Genomic DNA, 17,149 nt, shown 5'->3' with positions numbered 1-17,149 from the left:
TGTGTGAAATAAAATCCTACGACTTCTCATTCCTACATAATCAAAATATACATCACGTTTGATTGCATTATTTAACAATAGCCACCACACAGTTCTAATATGAAAGAAGCAGAATAATGTGATCAATGTGATCAGTTGAAATAAGCCAGGCAGCTTTCTCCAGATGAAGCAGAGTAAACAATGCAGTATTCCAGTCAATCACAATACAAACAAATTTTACGAATTGCACCATGATCATGTACATTTTCCTTATGCACATTAAGTCAACCCAGAGACCTGACAAGCAGCAGAGAAAAATAAACATGTAAATTACAAATTCTTTTTAATTGAATGAAATATGGCTAAATTCTTGATATGCTAATATACATTCCCATCAAATGGAGTTTCTTGCTGGGAGTATGAATTTGTAAACTTACCCTTTAGAGTATAATATCCTGCACTGCAGATCAAAGTTTCTACTCCTGGAAGAGGCAAGAAGAATGGACAGCTTAATTGGATTAGAGTCAAAAATTAGGATCTTGCCAGCAGGATTATTTTTTTCAATTAAGCTCCCTGATCTCTGAAATGCAGATAAACCTTCCTAACTATGTTAGAGCCCGGGTGTCCTTGGAGAAGGAGCACGCGGTGTCCACCAACACCCTGGAGTTGTTCAGGGAGAGGTGGGTGCCGCTGGGAGTGGAGTGCATCATTTCTCCCTCCAACTCTATTTTGATTTAGTCCCTACCCTCCCCTTCACTGTTCTGATCACACAGCACTGCCCTTTCATGTGAAGGGCAGTGTTTGTCACTGGCCACCCGGGTGTTTTCCTATCTTCCTGGTGGTGGAAATTGAATAAAGATTCGTGCACTTTGTGTCTTCCACTGTGTCTCACACCTGCACACACACACCATGGGTGCTGGGGATAAAATAAGCACTACCGCACTTAGGTGGTAGTGTGGGGGTTAAAATAAAAAAAAAAGAAGAAAAAGAAAAAAAAACAAACAGGGACCTGATGGAGCACGAAGAAAAAATAAATAAATAAATAAACCTTCCTAACTGCTGGTAGGGAAGTCTATCTGTATGGAACTATATTGTTCCATCATTGTGTTAAAATCCTGGAACTCCCTTATTAACAATGTTGTGGCTGTCCCTACACTTGAAAGACTGCAGTGGTTCAAGCAGGCAGCAACGATCTTATTCAGAGCAATTAGAGATGGGCAATAAGTACTATTCTAGCCAGTGATACTTACATCCCACAAATAAAAAAAAGTTCGACACAACTGAGAAATTCCATGCTTTCTATTGCCTGGCTGTGTATAAGAAGCAAATATATTTGGCAATCCTTATTTACTTCCGGACTTCAGGTTAGGTACTTGCAACTCTGATTGATACTATTTAAACAAAGGTTGCATTCAATTTCAGTGTAAGATTTTTAAGGACTGAGCAAGCAGGTGGGGGAGGAAGGTGGCTGCAGCAGGTTGAGGGGGGGGGGGGGGGAGTGGTGATGGTGCAAGAGGATGCAGACTGGAGATAAAGTAGTGAGGAAGAGGAAGGATCAGTGTGGCAAAGTTGGCGTGCTGTTCAATCAGAATTTGGGCATTGATTTTCCAAGGGTGGATGGACAGATATTGCAAGATTTTCTGTCCTGTATTGCTTCACATGGGGTGATAGTTAGAAAGGGAGAATCACAGGGAGTTGGCTACCCAAGGTGTAATACTTTCACATAAAGCTCATGTGCAGGGATCTGTCTGTTAATATGAGTATGTTGACAATGATATGTACGTGGTCTTGTGGAAGTCATGTGCAGAAATCCATGGTCACATGGGGAGGAAGGTCTTACTGAAGGTGAGAGTGCAAGTGGACTCAAGGATGGATATAACCACAGAGGAAGGGAAAGGATGTTATCCATAAGCTGTGCAGGTGGCAGAGGATGGAATGGAAGCTCTATAATCTCATGCTAGAAGAAGAGGAGAGTGGTGGAGAAGTTTGGGATTTGAGGGCGTTGTTGATGGTCTATCATGCTAACACATGCTTAGAATAATTCTGCCGAGACCACTCAAAGGGAGGCTGACTATTTGCATTAAAATTGCGCTGACAATGTTTTAAGTACATCATCTAATGCTAATGTCTCCATTAATTTGGAAGATTGTTTGCTAAGACCTGTGCTTTTGTGCTAGACATGATGGACCTAACCATGCTGCCCATGCTGATGGGGAGAAAATATGCAAGATCAAGGGTTTTACTAGGGTGTCATAGAGCAAATCTAGAGGACAAATCTAAAAATGAATGATCACTTGTATCAATGAACTATTAATCATAGATCTCCTGAAACCATCAGCACTATGGCACATCAGAAACCTTCCCTCCTTCCACCATCTTGCAGCCAAGAAGGATCTAGTACAGATGGATGCTGGAACAGCAACAGCAGGCAGATGCTGTAGGCCAGCCTGAGAGGAGTAACAGCCGGAGCAGTAGGGGCCATGCTGACAATAAACATTGGCTAGAAACTACATTTACAGTTGTCACTGCAGCTAGCTCCAACTGGATACAATGCAGAAGGCACCTTTGGATGTTCCAGGAGATTGTCTTCTATATCTGAAGCTGCTGGATGAGCACTTGTAGCTGCAAAGAATGCTGGTTAGCTAGAAAGTGACAGCAGCCCTCAATTTTTATACCCATGGATCATTTCAGGAGACACTGGAGTCATTGTGGAATTGTTTGTTTGAGCGAGGCCCATTTTGATATTGGGAGCATCACGTTCCATCTTTTCACAAGCAGCATGGTGAGATTCCTGCGAGGCAACAGTGAGTTACCAATCAAATGGACTAATTTTTTTTTAAACACCTCATTGAAGGCTCAACTTACCTCGTTAATAGTAAGCCTTCTCTCTTACTAGAATTGCCAAACAAGAAAAATGTTGAGGAAACAAACTGGAAACCAAACTGGGTACTTGACAAATTCAGCTCATGACTTGCTCTAAAGGGTCTCTGCGATGGATACTGGGCACTAATACCTCACGGCAGGCTCCATGAACACTGGACATACATATCTCACTTCCACAGACATTTACTCTAACATGCGCCAGCCTCTAAGAACCGTCATGGCACATCTCTGATTCACTTACAATGCTCTATCTCAGACTGAACTGGCAACTATCATTACAATGCTGCAGGAAAGACACTTTGCATCCAGGACAGGCACCAAGCTTTATGGATTAGACCAGGCTGCATCTCCAGACTCTTCAGTCATTGTCATAGTGCATACTCACTCTGAGCTGATTACAGCCTCTTAGCTTTGTATTGCCTTGCCTTACCATTTTTTTTTGCTTTGCCCCCTCATCCAGAGATACCTGGCTCATATTACTTCTGTCTAGCTTTGCCATTTAGTAATGGTGATGGTTGTCAGTAGACCTCAGTCATATCAAGGCTTTGGTCAGGGGTCAGGCACTAAGTGATCTGATACCAGAACAGGGGCTTGGACACAATCAGTCAGCTTCACAGGACAGCCAGACATGGATGCTCTATACATAAGGGGTGGGAGTCACATGGCAAGCAGCCCACCACAGTCCTGAATCTTTCTGCCTTATTAGGAACCTTTCTGCCTTTCCTATTTACCTCCAGGAAAGAGATGCAAGTATTAAGGGACATGAAAGTGGGAGGACCAGCGGTTACTTTTGATGCAGGTAAAGAGATGATCTGAATGAGTGAGTAGACAGCTGGAGGGCTTGCAGGGTTAGTGATGTGGGTGGTGATGATGAGTGAGGGAAGATATTGCAGGCAGTAGTGAGAATGATAGAGAATGAGCCTTGGTGGAAGTTGGATACAGTAGCTGTGATAGAGTGAGTGTAAGCTTTGGAATGCCAGTAGTCAGCTGGGTGGACAGTAGCCTCTTAAAGATGTCACAGACATCAGAGACGCTGGTCTTTTGATAGATACCCTAAGAGTGGTGAGTTGTTCCACAATCAGTAAGTTGGGGATAGAATCAAATATGAGGGGAGCCACAGGGATGGGGTAGGTAGTTAATAAGGTATATTTGATAAGATAAGAAACCTCACTAGGTCTCATGGTGAACATGACTACAAAAACCTCAGTACAAATCACACTTCATCAAACAACGTAAGATTCAACCCATTACTGTTAAAAATATTGGGATCCAGCGATGGCACACCTGATTCATTAGGACCTCAAGGTAAAAACAATGACTGCAGATGCTGGAAACCAGATTCTGGATCAATGGTGCTGGAAGAGCACAGCAATTCAGGCAGCATCGAGGAGCTTCAGCAAAATCGACGTTTCGGGCAAAAGCCCTTCATCAGACCTCAAGCTGGTCTCCCCAATCTCCACCCAGTAATATGTCATGATATCATTGGATCAATGGAGCTGAATGCAATTTCCAACATTAACCCTTTCACAGTTAGTATCTAATCAGATTCTTGGTAGAGGAAGTGATGAAGGAGCAAGGAGATTTGTTCTGATTCGGAAGACGAAGGTATTGTTTGTGACATTGGGCAAAAGATCACTCACAGGAAGAAGCTAGGACAATAGTCTAACAAGGTAGACATACATGTGAAACCTTATTACTAACAGATTCCATCTGATTGAGCTATTGATACATGTTTGTTTTTATGTTATTAATTTTGGAACCAGCTGGCGAGACAGCCCTCTTTTCTTCTTTGGATCATTGAATGAATATCATTTCATTTTACTTTGTGCATTGAAGGAAAGATCCTTTTCCACTTTGACAATGTTGGTACATCAAATCGCATAGACGAATCTAGGATTTGTGCTCATTATGGTCAATTGAAGCTGCACAACACTTGGTATTCCCATGACCACAGGTTCCCGGAGAAAAGAAGAATAGGGAGACTTCAACCTGGGAAGCATTTTTCATTCTTTCATCTGCAGATCCTGGTCATATTTTTTCCTAACCCAAATAGATTATCTCTAACGTGTCCACATTGTATTGTATGCCAGCCTCATTCTCCTCTCCGTGACCTCATTGTAAAAGGTCATTCTCACTGAAACTAATCGGTTGAGTCTTGATTGATTTTTTTGCAGCAGAGAGCGGCGGGAGCTGGGCAGAAGTGAAGTCGGAGTGCTGAGGCCGTTGGGAAGGTGGGTGAGTGTTATTTAAGTAGGTGTGTTCTAGGCCCCAGGTCCTACACAGTAGGGCCTCCTCTAACCTAAATTAAAAGTCCACAGACTTGCAATAAAACATGGGGGTCGAGGGAAGTTTCTGTTGAGAAAAGAGCGAGTCTTTGGCTCAGGAGTCTTCGACAAAGAAGTTGAGAGAAGTGATTACGCCACAGTTGAAGAGGATGAAGACATGACTGCCAAGCTGATTCAGTGTACTGCGTGCATGACTTGGGATGTCAGGGACTCTGGTGTAGCTGGCTCGTATAACTGTGGAAAGTGTGTACACATTCAGCTTCTGACAGAGCATATTGCAGCACTGAAGAAAGAACTAGATGACCTCAGGCTCATCCGAGAGAATGAGATCTTTCTGAACAGGATCTTCAGCAAGGTTATTACACCGAGGATACCAGAAGAGAGTAGAAGGGAGAAGACGATGAGGAAGGCAGAGATGAGACAAGTGCACGAGACCCCGGGGGAAGTACCTGTCAGGAACAGGTTGAATCTCTTGGAAACCGTAGAGACAGATGTCGCTGCTAGTCTGAGAGGCGGTCAGGTCTGCCAATCAGAAATTGGCGTGGAGGCAGAGCCGAGGAGTCAGACATCACATAGAGCCGTGGTAATAGGGGACTTCATAGTGAGAGGGACTGAAAGGGGTTTCTGCGGCAACAGGTGGGATTTGAGGATGGTTTGTTGTCTTCCTGGTGCCAGGATTAAGGATATCGCAGACAGAGTGCAGGAAATCCTCAAGGGCGAAGGTGATGAGCCAGATGTGGTGGTGCATGTCGGCACAAATGATGTCGGGTAGAAGAGGAGGGACATTCTACGGCGGGACTTCGGAGAACTTGGAAGAAGGCTGAAAAGCATGACATCCAGGGTGGTTATCTCTGGTTTGCTTCCAGTTCCTCAGGCTGGAGAGGACAGGAACAGAGAGATACTGGACTTGAATGTGTGGCTGGGGAACTGGTGCAGGAAGCAAGGATTTAAATTCTTAGATCACAGGGGTAAATTTAGCAGTAAGGCTAAATTATACAAGAGGGACGGGTTGCACCTTAATAGGTGGGGGACCAGCATTCTGGCAGATAGGTTTGCCACTGCAACACAGCTGTGTTTAAACTAAATAGAGGGGGGGAGGGGACAAACTGGAAGTTTAAGAAGGAAGTTAAAGGGAAAGTTAGAACAAGGGAAGTCAAGAAAGACAACGGAATCAATGGAGCAGAAAACTCAAAAAAGGATCATGCCGTAAGGTCAAGTGAAATAGGGATTGATAGGAAGGGTGAGGGGAGTAACAAATTAAAAATATTATACATGAATGCACGAAGCATTAGAAATAAGGTGGATGAACTTGAGGCTCATTTGGAAATTGGCAGTTACAATGTTGTGGGGATAACTGAGACGTGGCTTCAAGTGGACAGGGCCTGGGAAATGAATATTCAAGGCTATACGTGCTATCGTAAGGACAGACTGACGGGCAGAGGGGATGGGGTGGCCCTGTTGGTAAGAAATGATATTCAGGCCCTTGCGCGGGGGGATCTAGAATCGGGGGATGTAGAGTCAGTATGGATAGAGCTGAGAAATTCTAAGGGTAGAAAGACCCTAATGGGAGTTATCTACAGGCCCCCAAACAGTAGCCTGGATGTAGTGTATAAATTGAATAAGGAGCTGAAATTGGCCTGTCGCAAAGATATTACTTCAGTTGTTATGGGGGATTTCAACATGCAGGTAGACTGGGAGGATCAGGATGGTACTGGACCCCAAGAAAGGGAGTTTGTGGAGTGCCTCTGAGATGGATTCTTAGAACAGCTTGTGCTGGAGACCAGGGAGAAGGCAATTCTGGATCTGGTGTTGTGCAATGAACCGGATTTGATCAAGGATCTTGAAGTAAAGGAGACATTAGGGGGTAGTGACCACAATACAATAAGCTTTAATCTGCAGTTTGAAAGGGAGAGGGTAGAATCGGAAGTGATAATATTTCAGTTGAATAAGGGGAACTATGAGGGAGGAGCTGGCCAAAGTTCAATGGTGCAATACCTTAGCAGGGATGGCAGTGGAACAACAATGGCAGGTATTTCTGGGTATAACGCAGAAGATGCAGGATCAGTTCATTCCAAAAAGGAAGAAAGATCCTAAGGAAGGCAAGGGTGGCTGACGAGGGAGGTTAAAGACGATATAAAGACAAAAGGGAAGAAGTATAACATAGCAAAGATGAGTGGGAAATCGGAGGACTGGGAAGCTTTTAAAGAACAACAAAGGATAACTAAAAAGGTAATATGCAAGGAAAAAATGAAGTACGAAGGTAAACTGGCCAAAAATATAAAGGAGGATAGTAAAGGCTTTTTTACGTATGTGAAAAAAAAAATGGTTAAGACTAAAATTGGGCCCTTGAAGACAAAAACGGGTGAATTTATTACGGGGAACAAAGAAATGGCAGAAGAGTTGAATTGGTACTTTAGATCTGTCTTCACTGGGGAAGACACGAGCAATCTCCCAGGTGTAATAGTGGCTGAAGGACCTGAACTAAAGGGAATTTATATTAGGCAGGAAATGGTGTTTAAGAGACTGTTAGGTCTGAAGGCTGATAAGTCCCCAGGACCTGATGGTCTACATCCCAGGGTACTGAAGGAGGTGGCTCTAGAAATCGTGGATGCGTTGGTGATCATTTTCCAATGTTCTATAGATTCAGGATCAGTTCCTGTGGATTGGAGGGTGGCTAATGTTGTCCCACTTTTTAAGAAAGGAGGGAGAGAGAAACCAAAGAATTATAGGCCAGTTAGTCTGACCTCAGTGTTGGGAAAAATGCTGGAGTCAATTATAAAGGACGAAATTACGACACATCTGGATAACAGTAACAGGATTGGTCAGAGTCAGCATGGATTTATGAAGGGGAAATCATGCTTGACTAATCTTCTGGAATTTTTTGAGGATGTAACTCTGAAGCTAGTCAAGGGAGATCCAGTGGATGTAGTATACCTGGACTTTCAGAAAGCCTTTGATAAAGTCCCACATAGGAGGTTAGTGAGCAAAATTAGGGCGCATAGTATTGGGGGCAAAATACTGACATGGATTGAAAATTGGTTGGTTGACAGGAAACAAACAGTAGTGATAAATGGCTCCGTTTCGGAATGGCAGGTGGTGACCAGTCGTGGGCCGCAGGGATCGGTGCTGGGACCGCAGCTTTTTACAATGCACATTAATGATATAGATGAAGGTATTAAAAGTATTATTAACAAATTTGCTGATGACACAAAGCTGGGTGGCAGGGTGAAATGTGAGGAGGATGTTAGGAGAATGCAGGGTATCCTTGACAGGCTAGGTGAGCGGACAGATGCATGGCAAATGCAGTTTAATGTGGATAAATGGGTGGTTACCAACTTTGGTGGTAAGAACAGGAAGGCAGATTACTACCTAAATGGAGTCAAGTTAGGTAAAGGGGCAGTAAAATGAGATCGAGGTGTTCTTGTACATCAGTCAATGAAAGCAAGCATGCAGGTACAGCAGGCAGTGAAGAGACCTAATAGCATGCTGACCTTCATAACAAGAGGAATTGAATATAAAAGCAAAGAGGTCCTTCTGCAGCTGTACAGGGCCCTGGTGAGACCGCACCTGGAATATTGTGCGCAGTTTTGGTCTCCAAATTTGAGGAAAGACATTCTGGCTATTGAGGGAGTGCAGCGTAGGTTCACAAGGTCAATTCCCAGAATGGCGGGATTATCTAACGCTCAAAGATTGGAGCGACTGGGCTTGTATACACTTGAGTTTAGAAGGCTGAGAGGGGATTTGATCGAGACATATAAGATTATTAAAGGATTGGACACTCTGGAGGCAGGAAGCATGTTTCCGCTGATGGGTGAGTCCCAAATCAGAGCACACAGTTTAAAAATAAGGGGTAGGCCACTTAGGACAGAGTTGAGGAGAAACTTCTTCACCCAGAGAATGGTGGGTGTGTGGAATGCTCTGCCCCAGAAGGCTGTGGAGGCAAAGTCTCTGGATACTTTCAAGAAAGAGTTGGATAGAGCTCTTAAGGATAGTGGAATAAAGGGTTATGGGGATAAGGCAGGAACAGGATACTGATTGAGGATGATCAGCCATGATCATAATGAATGGTGGTGCTGGCTCGAAGGGCAAAATGGCCCACTCCTGCATCTATTGTCTATTGTCTATTGAAAACCCCAAATGCCTGCTGAGTGCATGCCTATGTTTTGCTAGGCCATGGGAACAATATAGAAATACACACTGGCAATGACATGAGACAAAGGATGTGCAGGTGGAAACCAGCATTGTTGCCTCTGGGAAAAATGCTCCACTCCTTTAGTTTGGACAACCATGTCACTAAGTGGTGTAAAGAGACTGCAGAAAAGTATTATGCAATGCCAGTGAAAATATATTTACAGAAATGCACGCTACATACATTGCCTGATCACTTATGTAATCTGTTTGCCCTCACAAGGTCTTTTGAGCCTAATACTACAACTACATGCTGCCTCAACATCCACAATTAAGGTGGAGGTAGCCAGCTTTGATAGCTTTGGCAAGCTTTCTCGAGTATGGAGCTTGACTTGCTGGAGGTGTTGGAGGCACTGGGGTCACTGGCAGAGTGAGGTGGAGAGGAAGGACACCTCTGCGATGTCCTGTTGTGAATTGCTGGAGTAGTTCGATGGTGATTCTCCTCCCTGAAGATACTGAATATCACTTGCATGTCTCAGGTAAATAGTCACATGGATGGAGGTTGGACTGCCTCTTCCATCTCTTGGCACTGATACTGTTCACCCATAGTTACAGTGACTGTTTGCAGGTCTGAGAGAATGTCCAGCAGCCACTACATGTTCCACTGGACGGGTCCAAGGTGGACACACAGATAAGCAGGCATGCTGGAGCAATGACAGTAAACAGAACTTGTATACCCTCGTACCTTTCACTGTGTGTGTCAGTTACGTCTGAGTACAAAGTATGCCATTTGCTTAGAGGTCAGTAAATGTCTGGTCTCCAGCAATCATCAAACTGTCAGAGATCTTGGGCTTTACCTTCTCACCATCTGTGGACCAATGATGTGTTCACCAGATTCTGACCTTCAGTCTCCTGAAGATAATGTACCCATTGAGGTGAGTGTCTCTGCACTGGTGATGGGTGCAGGTGAACACCATTCGGCTGCAGCCTTTGATTGTGGTGATACATCATCTTCAGAGATGGTTGTGCTGCTCAGGGGAGGTTGTAGCCTCTTGTGCTCCTTTGCCCTCTGGTTGTTACCAGGATCTGGAGTGGATAATATAAATAATTAGCTGCTAACATAAACAGTTCCTTATTCAAATAATCACCAACACTACACATTTGATAACACCAGACTGAAGACTTCCACACTGGCTTTCTGATACAGACCTGTCTGTCCATACAGAGCATAATCATGGTGCAAGCTCGCCTACTCTTTGAAAGGGGTGATGTTCTAAATATCCAGCTCCCCTCCTTAGGCTTACCCATGTTGACTGCAAGAGTTTGTTCATCATCTTCCTGGATCTAGGTTGTCTGCAGAATTTCAGATACTAGGTCGAGACTGGATGCATCAGGGCTAAACTTAATTTCAAATCTTTCCAATGCATTCCAGCTGAATTTGAATGAGCATGGCCTGAAGTCAGACTATTCTAATCTCCAGTTTCTCTGCACTGTGTTAGGGTGACATGGTGGCTCAGTGGTTTGCACTGCTGCTTCACAGCACCAGGAATCCAGGTTTGATTCCAGCCTTGGGCGACTGTCTGTGTAGAATTTGCACATTCTCCCAGTGTCTGCGTGGGCATCTCTGGGTACTCCAGTTTCCTCCCACAGTTCAAAGATGTGCAGGATAGGTGAATTGACCAAGCTAAGTTGCCCATAGTGCTTAGGGATGTGTAGGTCAGGGGTAAATGAGGGTAATAGGGACAGGGAATGAGTCTGGGTAGGTTACTGTGGATGTGTTGGGCCAAATGGCCCGTTTTCTACACTGCAGGGATTCTATGAAGTCTGTATTCTAAGATTATTTGACTTTGAATCAGTGATGGCATGCCTAATGATGTTCAGAATCATCTAGCACCTGTTGAAGACCATAAAAGAGCTTGATTTAGGGATTCTAGAGATCATTGTAAGACAAGATACCTGACTATTTTGTTTAATATTACTGCTAAGATCAAAATATTCTCCAAGTTGTTCATAAGTAGAAAAAAAATCCAAGATCAGAATTTTTATTTCACAGCATAGTAACAGACCCATACTTCATATCATCTATATTTCACTTCCCTTTTGGTTTGTAACATTCAACATTATGCATTTGTAAGATATCATTATAAAAAGCTACATTATCTCTGCAGGAAACCATGATCATTTTAATGATATAGATGTAGAAAGTGTTTTTTTTTTAAGAGTTAAATTATTTTTAATATATGTATTTGTCTCATAACATTCACATTAAAATTTATTTCTGTGCTATAACACATGAAGCTAAATAGTTGTCAAGTCTCTGACCAATATCTCTCCTCACTATTAATCTACTCCTCAGATTTACAACATAACGTATGTTGCACTCAAGTATAATCAATTATTGTCTGATTCCATGAATGAATCTGGAGTTCTGCAAATAACCATTTTATATTATACACACTTTATCAGGAATATTTATTTCAGTCACATTTAGTAATTAACATATAAAAATACATTAATGAAATTATGTATAAGAAATGACATACATCAGACATTGTAGAATGTGCAAGGTCAAATGACTTAAAAGTTCAGATGTAAGTAAGTCTCTGTGGTTATTCAGATAACAAATTCTCCAAATATATCTTTTGTTAAATAAAACAAATAGTGAAAACTTTAAAAAAATCCAAGTTGAAGAATGAACAATGGAAATATTACAGTTAATTTCCTTATACCAGTGTAGATCAATTCAGAATAGTTAGGAATTGGTGCAAAAGGTAAAGCATTTCAAACATTCAAATTGACATGGTGGGATTATTTGTATTGTTATTTACATCTTTATCTAAATAGATAAGGAATGTGGGTGGATGTGTAGACCACCTTATGTGCTAGTGGAAAGCATTGAGACTGTCATTCATCTCCTACTGGAACATGTCTTTGCAAAGGAAGTCTTGAGAAGGATGCAATAGTTTTTAATCAAGGTTCATCCCTCGCCCTCTGTGACATGGGACTCTACGCTCTATGGCCTGTTCCGCTGGATGCACACTGAGACAAACATTGCCTATGCCTGGAGGACCATCACCAAAGCTGCATTTTGGTCTGCCTGAAACTTGTTGGTCTTGCTGCCACCAAGGAGCAGCGGGGAAGGACCACCAGGTCTTCCTGCTCAAGTTAAATGAGGGTCCGTTCAATTATTGGACTCTCCTAGTGCCTCAATACATGTAAACATAGTCTTTGGTTGTTGGGCTAGAGTTAAAATCAAATGTTTGTTTGTTTACTTGATATGAAACTGTACAGAACAGAACTGCACTTGTGACTATGTATAAATACAAAGATCTTTTATGAATAAAGTATATTTTTGAAATAAAAAAAGTCAAAGGATGTAATTATCAAAATACTTTTAGCCTTTATCAAAGCTGCAGGAGTATAAAAAGGTAGGCCATCAACAATAGCTACTATTTTCCTTTGTGCTTGGTGTAACTACAATGAATGGAGCATTTTCCCCCTCATTTCCATTGGTTCTACTTTTGCTAGGGTTCCTTGATGACACAATTCAATTGCTGACCTGGTGCTAAAGCAGTCAACCTCATCTCCCACTTGGATTGCTAATTCATTTCTCTACTTTGTACAACCAAAACTATAATGCTTTCTGGAGCTGTGTGGCACAGAACCTAAACTAAGCATCATGGCAGGTTATTGCTATTGCACCATCTAATACCACTGTTAACTAGACCTTTCATCACTTTATTTTGCTGGTGGTTCAAAGTAATCAGTCAGATTGGAATATGTTTTCTATTTATGGATTGAACATTCCCCACAGAGTCAATGAAACTGTCCACACAAAAGCAGGTTATTTTGCCCATCATTTCCATGCTAGAAAAATCATTCAATTTAATCCCACTATTCTGCCTTTTCTTCATAGTTCTGCAATTATTTCATTTCAGATATTTATCCAGTTCTCCTTTGAAGGCCATGAATGCATCTACATCCACCACAGTCTTGGGCAAATATTCTAGATTCTAACCTTGCTCTGTATAACAGGATTTCCCTGCTGTCAGTGTTTTTTCCTTTGTCATTCACCTTAAGTCAGTGCCCCTTGTTTCACCACCCATTCTAAACATGAGCATTTCTCCATTCCTAATCTGTCCAAGTCCATCAGTATTGTGAAATCTATCAAAACTGACTTTAATCCTCTCTTTTCCCTTCATTGCATCAGCTTGTTCAATCTACCCTCGGAAATGTTCGACAATGACAGGTAGACATCCCTTGCAAGCCTGCTGAAACAGTTTGATTGGGGGTCATGGCTAGTTCATGTCTTCTGCTATTTAACTGCTCTGCTATTTCCTTTTTCTTCAGTGGTCTACACCCTCAGCCTTAAAGTGTGTGTTAGTACCCAAACTAACCCTAACCCATCAACCTCACAAATTTCGTACATTACCAACTTCCCAACCAAGCTGTGAATGTGACTACACCTGCCTATCTTTTCATACAAGATCTAAAGCCCCAACTCCAGTTCCCCCTTATTCTTTGTGATTCGACCCAATGGAATGATTATGGCCCACCCCCTCAATCAAACTAATCAGCCAGCGCAGATGGAGACCTGCCCAGACCCTTGACTGGTAGCTATACATGTCCATGACTGGGACATTTCTGCCTCTATAGACTGGTCTCAATAGAGACAAAGGACAGATCATGACCCACTCCCTTGAGCATTGAGACACAGATCCCTGGATGCCTGATCTTGACCAAAGGAGTGGTATAGGAAGTTGCCCTTGTGTAACCATGCCAAGTGCCCTGATAGACAGTGTCTCCATGGACTTCACTGGGGAATACAGAAGAACCTCAATTATCTGGCATTCAGTTATCCAAATATTGGATTATCTGGCAAAATCTAAAGGTCTCGATGTTTGGCTAAACATTGTTAACCGGCATTCAATCATCAAGAATTCGATTAACTGAACAAAATACCTCCCACTTATGTCCTTCGGACAATGGAGGTTCCTCTGTACTCCCTTAAGGTTTTGAGACATAGCTGACTGTTTGCTGCAGATGTAATGTGTTTAGTGTGAATGCTGCTGCCATGCAGTTCACGTGTGACACTGATGTTGTACACTGCAGTGCAATAACATGTATGTGTCCTTGTTTCAGGACTGTCAAGCAGCATGGCCAGCGATCTGATTGTGTGTCAATTGCTTTGGCAAGTCAATGCATGCATGCTGTGACATCGTGCCAGATTAATGCTGCGAAGAGTGTGACTGAGCAGCCAGGTAGGCAGCTTGGTCCAAGCCAATGGGCTGGTTGTTGTCTCCAGTGTGTAACTGCCCCTGATGCAGCTGGGCACTGCTGATTGCTTGTGTTTCCTATGCAAGTCTGTGTTTCCAAGGCATACTGCCACCAGATTGGAGAGATGTCAGTATGGTGACAAGGGCTCACTGAATGTAACATGCCAATGCCTGGGGGTGAAGGGTATATGTGGCCTGTAACTATGAGGTTGGTAGGATGAGCACCAGGATTGGAGTGATAATGTATGGGGGCTCACCTACGCATTCAGGCTGAGGCTGATAGTACTGAGTTGCAATATAGTTGTGGACAACATGACATCATTATGAGGAAGCAGTGAGTTTAATATGCCAGACACCTGCTCCGGTTTCCATGTTTAGCAAAAGGTAACTTTATTGGGTGAGATAAGATTTGAAGCAAAATATTAATAAGAAGCATAATAAGTATCAATTGGCAACTTGCCATTGCCCAACCAAAATCTCACCAAATATGAAAAGCTTACAAAATAGAATAATGATTTTGGTTTCAAGATTATCCTCACTGGATTATTGTTCAACTTTATAACATGCCTTACCTTCGTCCATGCCGTTCAGACTCATTTTTTTCTATATCCAGAAGTGCTATTACAGTCAGACTTTTATAAGAATCATCCATTACTTTTCCCCTCTTAATCAGCTGCTTTGTCTGCCTTTGCTGAATTCTCAATTGCTCCCAATCCCTGCCCCAGCCCCCTCGGCGGCGGGGTAGGGCAATGGGTTTGGGGTGGTGGTTACTACTTTGCAACCAAAATTTAAATGCTGCCTGTTTGCATCTAATATTATTCTTAATTTTTTTGTTAACCATGGTTTTCCTGTAGTGTTCTTTACCCCAAAAGGAATGTATAATTGATGCAATGTATGCATTCTTCCTTAAACATTAACATCGCCTATATATTGTCATATCATTTAATGAAGGTATCCAATCTATCACTCCTATATGTAAATTCCTTTGTTTTGATTTAGAATTCTCATTTCAGATTGACTATTTCATTTTCTATCCTAAAGAATCCTGTCATGTATTGATCAGTTTTTTCCTGAAGCACCTCTCACAAGAGTATTAATCAAAATGTTTTCATTGCATGAAACCAAATCTAGAATAGCCCCTGAATTGGTTCCTCAATGTACCAGTCAAAACATCCATGCTTGTAAACATCCCAGGAATTCATTCAACACAATTTTATTGCTAATGTGATTTATCCAGTTTTAATGTTGGTTAAAATAATCTATGATTACTGCTGCAACTAATTTCATAAATATCTAATTTCCTGTTTATGTCATCCCGACCACATCACTACTGTTTGGAAGCCTGTAGACAACTCTCAGTATATTGTTTCCAACCATTGTTGCTTCTTAGCTCCGCCCATACTGATTCCAGTTTTAGATCGTCTTACCTACCTAGTGGTCACCCATTCCCTTTCTGCCTTTGTACTCTTTACCCGTAGTGCGACCACCTCACTGCACCTGCTATCCACAAAGCTCTCAAGTATTGTGGATACATCACTGTGACTCCAGCTGTTGCTCCAGATATGAAACAAAAATTTATAGTAGCTGCACTGGATACACTTCCTGTACATGTGATCACTCTGGAGAATAGAAGTATTAACATTCATCCAGAGCTGCCTTGCATCACTTATTACTTCCACTAGTTTAACAAATGTTATATACCACTATCCTTACTTTGTTTCTTATGCTCTTATTGTTCTTAATCTAAGCTAAAGACCAGTTTTTATTTTAAAGACTGGACACTACAAAAACTTACATGGTCCGGCTTATTGAGGCCATCTATCAGGCGGTGATGATTCCTAATCCCACCTTTGGTTTTTCCTGCAATGTCACACTTGAATATTTTCAAAACTTAACCTTTTTATGTAGCTTTTCAACTTCTGGTATCCTTGGGATTGTTTTCCAGTATTTGAGTTGTTTTGTTTCCCGAACCTGAAAATCTTCACCAACTAGTACCCTCCTTTAAGCCTCCCTGATCTCATGCTGATTCTTATTATAGCATTTACTTTCTTTTTTTTGCCTTCATATATTTTATTAACTTCATCACCAATTTGTATCCTTTGTTGAAATATAAGAATAGAAAAGACCTTAACCACTTAACGAAGACTCAATACATACCTCACTTTGTCTGCACTTCAGTAAGAACCAATTAAAATCAGCTTTAATTAATTAACTGTGTCTGACTGCCTGCTACTGGGTCCTTACCTCACCCACTCCTTTCAGTGTTGTTAACTGCCTGTTTGGAGACTTCACCTCACTTGTCCTGCTCAGTAATTCTGACCGCCAGCTTTGGGATCCTCACCTCACCTTCTTCTTTTAGTAATGCTTTCTACTTCTTTTGGGTTCCTCAATTTGCATGCTTCCTTTGCCCATTTTTGGCCTAATGCTGTGAGAATTCATGGTGACTGTAGTAATATTTGACACTCCAAGGGCCACTCCCTTCCAATTGTATACTATTGTGCTGTCAAGCTAGTGGGTCTGTTCCGTTAATGGGATGACACATATTCAGGGCTGGTGATGGTCATGTCTGGGACATGGCCTCTGACGTGTCTTTCAGAG

General features: G+C 42.2%; 1 protein-coding gene and 1 pseudogene across 1 annotated transcript in view; both read left to right on the top strand.

Annotated features, from left to right (window-relative positions):
* The window catches only part of LOC148151920 (uncharacterized), a 31,406-nt gene extending 26,326 nt beyond the window's left edge, over positions 1 to 5,080 (top strand). Inside the window, exons 2-3 of the mRNA XM_087993960.1 lie at positions 3,600 to 3,661; positions 5,037 to 5,080. Coding sequence (XP_087850086.1) covers positions 3,600 to 3,661; positions 5,037 to 5,080 — 106 coding nt within the window. The remainder of the gene's footprint in view (positions 1 to 3,599; positions 3,662 to 5,036) is intronic.
* A 224-nt stretch (positions 5,081 to 5,304) lies between these two features.
* On the top strand, positions 5,305 to 13,729 carry LOC148151919 (uncharacterized; annotated as a pseudogene).
* Positions 13,730 to 17,149: the final 3,420 nt, after the last annotated feature.

This window comes from Chiloscyllium plagiosum, unplaced genomic scaffold (genome assembly GCF_037043375.1).
Source record: "Chiloscyllium plagiosum isolate Xiang-an unplaced genomic scaffold, Cpla_swu_hap1 HiC_scaffold_2, whole genome shotgun sequence".
Classification (NCBI taxonomy): Eukaryota; Metazoa; Chordata; class Chondrichthyes; order Orectolobiformes; family Hemiscylliidae; genus Chiloscyllium; species Chiloscyllium plagiosum.
This window is presented reverse-complemented; position numbering and strand designations above follow the sequence as displayed.